Raw genomic sequence first — 9,322 nt, forward strand, 5'->3', positions numbered from 1 at the left:
GAGTTCGGTGTATCTTTTACCGTTCATTTTTTGATATGTTGAAGGTCTATATGTTAGAAGTTAAGGTTAAAATTTGGCAATTTTTCAACTATTGGATTTGGAGAAATAAATTGTTGAACACAGGCTGTCTGCAATTAGAATTCTGAATTTTGGCTACTAAAATTTGAGGAAAATAAATAGTTAGGATGTTTAGAAAATTATGAAATTTGGTACAGCTGATCATTAGGATATTGAGGTTTTGTATAAAAATTTGATGAATTTTATACTTGTGATTTATGAGATATAAATTATTTTGTATGAGTTATCTGATTAGAATGATTTCTAAAAAATTCAGAATTTAAAGGGTTGGATGCATATGCTGATATCTCATGATGTAGAGATAATTTGATGTTAAATTTTTACTAATATTGTATATGGATGTCTTGAATATATGAATAAAATTTGGGATATATGACACAATATTGTAACCAAATTGGAGTTAACTTATCCGATTCATCCCATAAACTGCTTCTTATTACATAATTGATAATATTATATTACATTACTCCAACCAAACATAGTCTCAAAACAAGTAGAAAAAAATGATTAAAGTAACTGCCATGCTCCTATATTTTTATCGTGGTTCTAACTCTGAAATTGAACACTGATTAGCAGAGAGTTGGGCAGAGCGGCTTTTGGATTGATTACCAGACAGAATTGACGTATGTTCGCTATACACAAAATATCCAGGTTTTGACAATGCTGGTAAAGCAACAGAGCAACTATCAAGCATGAGAACCACCGAAGCCATAGTTGGTCTTTTTCCTGCATCTGCTTGTACGCACAGTAATCCTATTTGGATACACCTCAGGATGTCAGGTGTCGAAGCAGCTCCTATCAGAATAGGATCTATGATATTTGAAGCAGTTCCTTCAATCCAATTATCCCATGCCTACACAAAATTCAAAACAAAATATGCATTTTTTTTCTTTTTAATTTGCCCATATCCAATAGCCAATGTAAAGAATTAAGGATAGAAATAAAATTAAATAAAATTGTTTCACTTACATAGGTTATAAGGTCCCTCTCTTCTTCTTCTTCACCATTACGGAATTTATTGCACTTTTGGCCACTAATAATTTCCAAAATCAATACACCAAAGCTAAAAACATCTGACTTCACTGAGAGGATCCCTTGAAATGCATACTCTGGAGCCATGTAGCCACTGAACTTAACCATTAGTCAACTAATTATACTTTCCAAACACTTCATGATTATAAACAAAATTTAACTGGAGATTCTTATACTTACAAGGTTCCCACAATTTTACTTGTAGCATCCTCAGATTGATCTGTTGGAAACAATCTTGCTGTTCCAAAGTCTGAAATTTTGGGATTCATTTCTTCATCTAGTAGAATATTACTGACTTTGAGATCACGATGAATAATCCGAAGTTGAGAATCTTCATGAAGATAAAGAATTCCTCGAGCTATGCCCACTATAATTTTGTAGCGTGTGCCCCAATTTATTAGTAAACGCTTCTCTCGATCTACAAATTCACAAACTTGCATAATCAATTTTTTTTATTTTTCTTTCATGTTAGAATTATTATTAAAATGAAAACATTAATAAATAAATTAATAATGTGGATTTCAGGAATACCAAATATGTAATGGTCGAGACTTGAATTTGGAACATATTCATATATGAGAAGCCTTTCATGTCCTTCAAAACAGAAACCCAAGAGTCTAACCAAATTCCTGTGTTGAAGCCTGGCCACTAGCATGACCTCGTTCTTAATATCAACTTCTTCTTGCTTAGAGTTCCTTGATAGCCTCTTTACTGCTACTACTTGTCCATCTGAAAGCACACCCTGACACATAATCATTGAAAAAAAGAAAGAGATGCAAATCAATATGAATCGAGGAATTTGGTAACTGATATCCTTTCCTGCACGTTGTGGTTAAATTACCTTGTAAACAGCACCAAATCCACCTTGTCCAAGCTTATTATGATCAGAGAAGTCTTCTGTTGCAAGTCTGATAGTCTCAAAATTGAATTTCAAGCATTCTTTGCTTCTATTTTCGTCCAAATCTTCACCTTATCAATGAAGAATTATTATGTATGCATGTAACAAGAACATAATTTAAATAATGATTTCACAAGATTCAAAATTTATTTGCTGCCTTAAGAGCAAGGTTAATCATATGGAAAAATGATGATCTTTTGGTGAATCCAGGCTCTTGCTGTGGGATAACATAATAACTAGTAATTAGGAATAACTTACTTTTGGTTTCTTGCTTGGACTTCCTATAATAGAAAAGACTGCAAGTGAGGGCAACAAGAGCTGCGAAGACAATTGCAGGAACAGTGATGATAACAACAGTTCGAGTAGTTGCCGTTCCGTTCTCTGTCCAGGAAAAAAATAAATTTCTATATGGATATATATGCTTCACGCGAAATGAGACTGAAATATTATGGAGTGAAATAATGAAACAGTCCTATTGCTTTTGCCAAACCTTTTGGTAGGATATAAAAGCATACCTTTGCTTATTGTATTGTTGGTTGAGGGGGGAGAAATACTGGGTGGAGGTGTTGGAGGCAGAGCATCAGCAATAGAATTGTAGAATGGATACAAATCCCACCGGAAAATACAGTTAGGTTTCTGAACATAACCTCCTTGCTTCCCATGGCAACAAGATTGATAAAATCCCACTGCCTCTCGTAGGCAATAGCTGCAATTACTCTGGGACATATCAGGAGTGCACAGCATCAATGCGTATATTTTCTGAAAAGGTGTTAAGTCTGCTTCTTCAGTTGCAAATTTCACCTTAGAAGAGCCCATGGAAGCTTTTGTTACGATGCGAGACATCAAACCGCCCCATGTCTGATCAAACTCTTCCATATTAGATGTGATGTTATTGACATTATACCCAGCATCAGTAGGTTCTAGCTCCAGTAATCCAAAAATTGAGCGGTTTGCGTACCGTATAATACAAGGAGGATCCCCACCCCATGAAATTGCTTCTTTCTGGTTAGGACACTTTTCAATTAATTCCGTAATTGTCGTATTGACACACTTGGAACAAGCATCTGATGGAGTGTCCGCTCTGCAAAGCACCAGACCATAAACTTTATCCGTGCCTTGTCCTTCTGTGGCGGTGTAGAAACCACCATTTGCCGTGACATTTGAAGCTAGAGAAGAGAGGACCAGAGCCCGGTTCTTTGCATAGGTGCTATTGGTTGTGAAGTTTCCTGTCTCATAACAGTACAGGGCATTGGTGAGGCAGATGCTTATAAGAAAATGGAAAAGCAGAGCTACAAAATTTATGAGGCTGATTGAACGATTATCCATGGTAGTTTCTATAAGTCACTGAAATAGGATGAGAAAAACTGGCATTTTGGCGTTGCAGAGAATGGGAAGAAAATAGCCAAATGCTCTGTTTAAATTGCCCTCAAAAGCTCAGATATTTTCCCTATTATTTGACATTGACAGTACCTTCAGTCCACAGCGTAGCAACTACGGCTGCCATGAAGTCAAGGTCTGCGTCCATATCCATCAGCGTGTAGATGAAGTGTAACTAAGCGGGAAAAAAAATTGGCTTGATCAATAATGTTATGGCACTTGGAAATTAAATAATAAATTCTTTGTTGACGTACAGGACTGGATTGTGGTCCACAAAAGACACGAAGCCTGGCATAATTTCTTCATTGGCAGCACTAGTCACTAAATGCCTGGTCTAAATAATATCCTGTTTCAGAGTCTTGGTCTAAATTAATAATCACTTATCAGGAATCAATGAATAGTTAATTGGTTCGAGGACTGGCCCTCGGGCCTTTTAATGCAAAGTTCTATTGCATTTTAAAAAAAATAAATAAATAATTGGTTAGAGGACTTGTTGGACCCGTACTATTTTTCCCAGAGGTAGAAATGTTGCGCATTGGACCAACTAGCCTAGACCCAAAGCCTAACAGTGAGCTTAATAATAAATAAATGTGAATTATAATCATAAACACCTCCGCATTTAAGATTTTGTTATATTTAAATTTAATTTATCATAATTTAAAATAGAGGATATATAGTGAGATTAATTTTATATATTTATATTTTAAATTTATAATAAATCAAGTTATATTAGTATAAAAATTAAATCTAGAGAGAGCATTGGGATGCAAAGGCAATGGGTTTTTCAAGATTTCTGTTTTTCTTTTATCCCACTTTCATCTAACTAAGGTAAGCCAACTTTCTTTGAAAAAAAAGAAGAAATTGTTGGTAGAAATGTGTGTAAGCTGGAGAAATTGTGTGTGGAGAGAATGAGCTATAAAAATTGTTCGAAGATGAAGGCTCAAACACAAGCGACAATAAAAAAGAGATGAAAGAGATATCGAGTGAAATAAGAATGTATAGAGATTCAATACTCTTGAATGAATTCTCTATTTCATTTAGAGTAAGTTTTTCCTCACATTACATTTCTTCTTCAATGACTATATATACATGTTTTTTTTTTTTAAAAAAAAATTATATATATATATAAAATAAAGTTTATTTTTTATTTTTCATTTTATATTAATTTTTCATTTAAAATAAAACATAAGTTAATTTTACGAATAATTAATTTATATAAAAATTTAATTTAAAATGTAATTTTTGAAAATATTTATAATTTATAAATAAATCATACCTTTAATTATTTATTTATAATTATATATGGTCAAAATAAATTATATTAGATCATATAAAGATGATCTTTTTTGTATACTTTTTTTTAAATCATTTTAAAAGAATATTAATAATAATTTATTTATTAAAAAATGTTAGCATAAAAAATAATTTTTTTACAATTTATAGGTTATAATATAAAAAAAATTAAGAATTTAGTAAAATGTATTGTTTGTTATTAACTATTTTTATTATTTGAAAAAGTATATTATTATTCAATTAAATTTTTTAGTATTTTATATTTAGATAATTATAAATATAAAAATATTTGTATTTGATAAATTATATAGTTATTTTTATATAAGTAAATAATTATTTAAATATAAAAACTATTTTATTTTTAAAATAAAATCTTAAAAATTAAATTATTTCAAATTAAAAAATGTAATTAAATTAGTAATCGATTTAATAGTGGAGAGTAATCTATCTGTTAACGGAATTAAAAATTTAGATTAAATTATTTCTCATAAAAAAATATGGGAGCTAACTTATAATTTATAATATGCCTAAAAACGAATTTATAATTTATCCCAAAAAAAATATTTAAAGAAGTTTGACACGATAACTGATATTGGGACTTGCTTTTGATTCTCTTCCTGAGGAACCATGGGAAATAGCGGAGTAATATTAAATTGATATAATAGAATCACAATTACATTGTATTATCAATTATATTTTAATTAATGCAATAACAATTACACAAAAAATAAAGATTAATTATTTTAGTTTGCTTATTTCGTTGTCATTACTAGCTTTCGGCCATGGGCCAATGCCGACACTATTCTGTCCAGTTTCGGGTTGAAACAAGCACTTGTCTCTGGAACTAAAGGCTCTAAATTGGCAATTCCAATGTCAATCATTATATTTACTCAAATGGGTTTAGGTCCTTTTATTCCATGGACCATAATTGATGGTTTAGGGCCTCCGATCCTTAAAATTCGATTAAGTCAATCTAATTATTGAAATTGAAGATTTCGGTTTTGGTTTGATTATGGCTCCCACTCGATCTAATTCTAATTAATTCAATGGTATTTTTTTCTTTAATATTTTTTTTAAAGGAAAAATGTTGATTCCAACCGAACGAAATTGGAATAGACTAATTTGATCCGATTCAGTGGAGAGGAAGAATTTGGCTATTTCAATTTAAGGATGGTTGAAGTCAATAGTTTTAGAATGATTTCAATTCGATCATTATTTCATGGAATTCAATGATTGAATTTTTTTCCAAAATTTAATTTTTTAAAAATTAAAATAAAAAAGTAATTTGAACCGAATTGAAATGTTTAAGATTCAAGGGGGAGGAGCTGGGATTGGGACTGGGACCGGGACCGGGACGGGGATGCAGGTTTTGACAATGCAGGTAGAGCAACAGAGCAACTATCAAGCATGAGAACCACCGAAGCCATAGTTGGTCTTTTTGATGCATCTTCCTGTATGCATAGTAATCCTATTTGGATACATCTCAGGATGTCATGTGTCGAAGCAGCTCCTTTCAGAATAGGATCTATGATATTTGAAGCAGTCCCTTCAATCCAATTATCCCATGCCTACACAAAATTCAAAATAAAATATGCATATAATTTTTTTGATTTGCCCATATCCAATAGCCAATGTAAAGGAGAATTAGGCATAGAAATAAAATTGTTTTACTTACATAGGTTACAAGGTCCCCCTCTTCTTCTTCTTCACCATTACGGAATTTGTTTCACTTTTGGCCACTCAAGGGTGAATTAAACACAGTTCATCTCTGAGCCTATAATCTGTTATGTGCAATGTTGACCATGGAATTGTTTTTCAAGGTTTGATTATGTTTAATGTTTACCATGGCACGCTATTGAAGTAAGGTTGAGTTGGAATATAGTGATATGGTGAAAATTATATAGAAAAAAAAATTAAATTAAGCGGAGGACCAAGTAACTGTGTAAGAGTTACCTATTAAAACCACCCTCCGCTCTTAGCCTCTCTTATTCCCAATTTCTTTCTTCTTTTTTAGGGTGGATAGATTCTCCACTTATTATCCTTCAATACAAAGCAATCATGGAAGGAGAGGCTTCAGTTGAGTGTCAAGATTGGGAGCTCCTAGACAAATCCAACGTCAACCTGACCAATTCTGGCTAATTTATGTGGTGATAGTCTAGCTTTTGGTGATGTTGCGAAGATGATCGAGGGTTCTGAGTTTGTGGGTGACTATAAGCTAAGCTACATCAACCATAGATAGGTATAAATCCAAGGTAATGAAAATTTTTCATTCAATTTACATGCCTCATCAAGAATGGTTTTTATTTTATTTTTTTTTCAGTTTCTTTTTAAGCTTAAAATTTTAGTTTCAGGTGAATTTTTTAGGTTCCTTGACTTCAATGCTTGGATTCAGCTCGCCATCCCTTTTAATTTCTAATTTATTTTCATTCGGAACTATCTCATTTGTGGATTGTTTATTTTTGGTTTTTTTTTTCTTTTTTGATTTTTGTGTGAGTTGCTACTGTTTTATCACTTCATCTGTTTGATTGTTGATTTTTCTTTAGAAGTATAAAGTTTGATTGGTGTCACTCCCGAAGGGACTTCAACATGTCCCCACTCTGCGCAAACTCCAAATCGAAAGTTGTCCTAATTTGATATCTTTACCAGAGTGGATGGAAAGCGTCTCCGCATTACAATGTTTCTGTATTAAAGGATGTCCTCAACTATCAGAAAGATGCAAAAACAACATGGGTGTTGATTGGCCCAAGATTGCTTATATCCCAAATATTAGTATTGATGGAAGATGGATTCAAGAGGATGGCTGCTACCAACTATGATTTGAAGCATCAGACTTCTCATGGGGTATGCCCCAAGAAACATTATTATTTTTTTTCGTCTATCTTAAAGACATTCATTTGTTTTTGTCGTTAAAATTCTTTGATTTTTATTTTTTATTTTTTTTATTGATGTTATAGGTTGACAGATATCTTTCACTACTCTTTCTTAAATCTCAAAGCATTTTTCATAGATGTTGAACAATTGGTGTGTAACCATGACAATATCTATTAATTTATTACCTTAATTTCAGTTTGCAAGAATTTATTTCAGGCTGTTTATAATTTTTCTTTGTTGTCCAGATTTCTAGGTTATGCAATGCTACTGCTTCTGAACATTAGGATGGGATTTGGAATATTATCCATGATCATGCTTTATCTGCATGTTATAACTATACCAGTCAGTCTATTAAGAGGAACATTTTGCCCAATTTATGCCTTAAGTATAGAGAACTTAAAGCACTTACCAGCTTGTCAACACATATTCTTTAGGATGGGATATGAGCTTGTTAACCATGTCTCTCTTTGCTTTCAAAAAAAAAAAGAAGTCTCTATTTTTGCTACGTAAATAACAATGTAACTTACCAAGCCAATGACTATAAGTCTATAAACACTAGATTGATTAATTTCTTCTTCAAGTTTTTACCTCTCTCCACCTCATTCCCTTGTCAGTTACTTCTCTGCTTTAATTATTCTTGAATTCATAAAATTGCTTATTGGTTCTGAATGCAGAGTTGGAAAATTTATTGGTTCTGAAAACAAAATAGGATTCAACACTTCAAATTTATTCAAATCTAACCTATTCCTTCCATCCAATTGTCCAATTGTTTGCTTTCCCTAAAATTATATTAGTATGATCTTTCCCGAATTGAAGTGTTGCCTTTAGGCATGTGAAATGGAAGGTGCTCAAATACAAGAAGCTTGATCTGTTCAATTTTTATTTTTTTTTTATTGGTAACTTTTGTAGTTTTATAATTTTTACGTTAGTTCCTTCAATTAAAATTAATTTTTATAATTGCAGAATTGGTTGGAACTTTTATCACCCAATGCATGTTTTGAGTGAGATCTAGCGCTAGTTAAAGTTGGGTTAAGATTGCAGTTGATGATCAAATCTGACAAGCATGCTCAAGGAATTTGCTTTTGTGTAAGTGTCCTTTTTTAATGCCTAGTCATAGTTAAGTTTCCTAAATGCAATTATTAGAAAACGCAAGGGATAGCTCAAGAATGCTCCCCTCCCAGAGGTTGTATTTGGTATAAGAAACATCCTACACTGCTTTGCAGTTGCATGAAATGAAATCTTATCGCTTGCCTCTGGTTCTGTTTTTTAGATTTTTCAAGTCTGGAATGCATGACTATTACCCTCTCAAATTGGTTAGCATCTTAAGTGGCAATATGTTCTGCGAAATTATTAACCTGCAAAGAAATGGAAGTGTTCCCATATAAGTTTGAGTGAGCTACGGAAAGTCAAATGAGCATTATGCAACTCTTGTATCTTTAATTTTGGACTTTGGAAATTGATGATGGCTCTGCTTGTTGAAAGATTCCAAAGAAGAGCAATTTGGGATTGGCCTCTCATATGCCAGTGCCAGAAAGTCTTAGTTTATTACTATGAATGGTACATGTTCATTTCTGCTTCTTTTGAGTGCCTTTTACATAATATATTATAGTTCACCTAAATCATAATGCTTGCTTTTTTTGTTGCACTACACATGTGGCTGCTTGAAAATTAAGGAGTAATTTGATCATCTAGCTTATCTGCAATAATTTGTTAAAGGTATGGAGATTTTTAGAGACACGTAACATAACTTTTTGGGACCCTGTTTACTTCTAT

The 9,322-nt window shown here is 32.3% G+C and overlaps 1 protein-coding gene and 1 long non-coding RNA gene across 3 annotated transcripts; one reads left to right on the forward strand and one right to left on the reverse strand.

The window, feature by feature from the left end:
- Positions 1 to 461: 461 nt before the first annotated feature.
- Positions 462 to 3,416, reverse strand: LOC131173231 (cysteine-rich receptor-like protein kinase 44). Of its 2 annotated transcripts, none has more exons than XM_058135235.1 (7): positions 2,524 to 3,416; positions 2,267 to 2,389; positions 1,952 to 2,079; positions 1,642 to 1,852; positions 1,291 to 1,528; positions 1,048 to 1,204; positions 462 to 931 (listed from the first exon to the last, which is right to left on the reverse strand). In XM_058135235.1, exons 1-7 carry the CDS (start codon positions 3,332 to 3,334, stop codon positions 614 to 616), a joined length of 1,986 nt encoding a protein of 661 aa, XP_057991218.1. In that variant the 5' UTR covers positions 3,335 to 3,416; the 3' UTR covers positions 462 to 613. The 2 variants fall into 2 exon arrangements, with proteins under 2 accessions (XP_057991218.1, XP_057991219.1); XM_058135236.1 differs by having other exon boundaries at positions 1,952 to 2,073; positions 2,524 to 3,397.
- Positions 3,417 to 6,646: 3,230 nt separating this feature from the next.
- On the forward strand, positions 6,647 to 9,100 carry LOC110663278 (uncharacterized). Its single transcript, XR_009143455.1, has 4 exons — positions 6,647 to 6,930; positions 7,225 to 7,519; positions 8,513 to 8,635; positions 8,820 to 9,100. It is a non-coding gene; the product is annotated as an uncharacterized LOC110663278 (long non-coding RNA).
- The last annotated feature ends 222 nt before the right edge of the window (positions 9,101 to 9,322 follow it).

The sequence above is a fragment of the Hevea brasiliensis genome, chromosome 14 (assembly GCF_030052815.1).
Source record: "Hevea brasiliensis isolate MT/VB/25A 57/8 chromosome 14, ASM3005281v1, whole genome shotgun sequence".
NCBI lineage: Eukaryota > Viridiplantae > Streptophyta > Magnoliopsida > Malpighiales > Euphorbiaceae > Hevea > Hevea brasiliensis.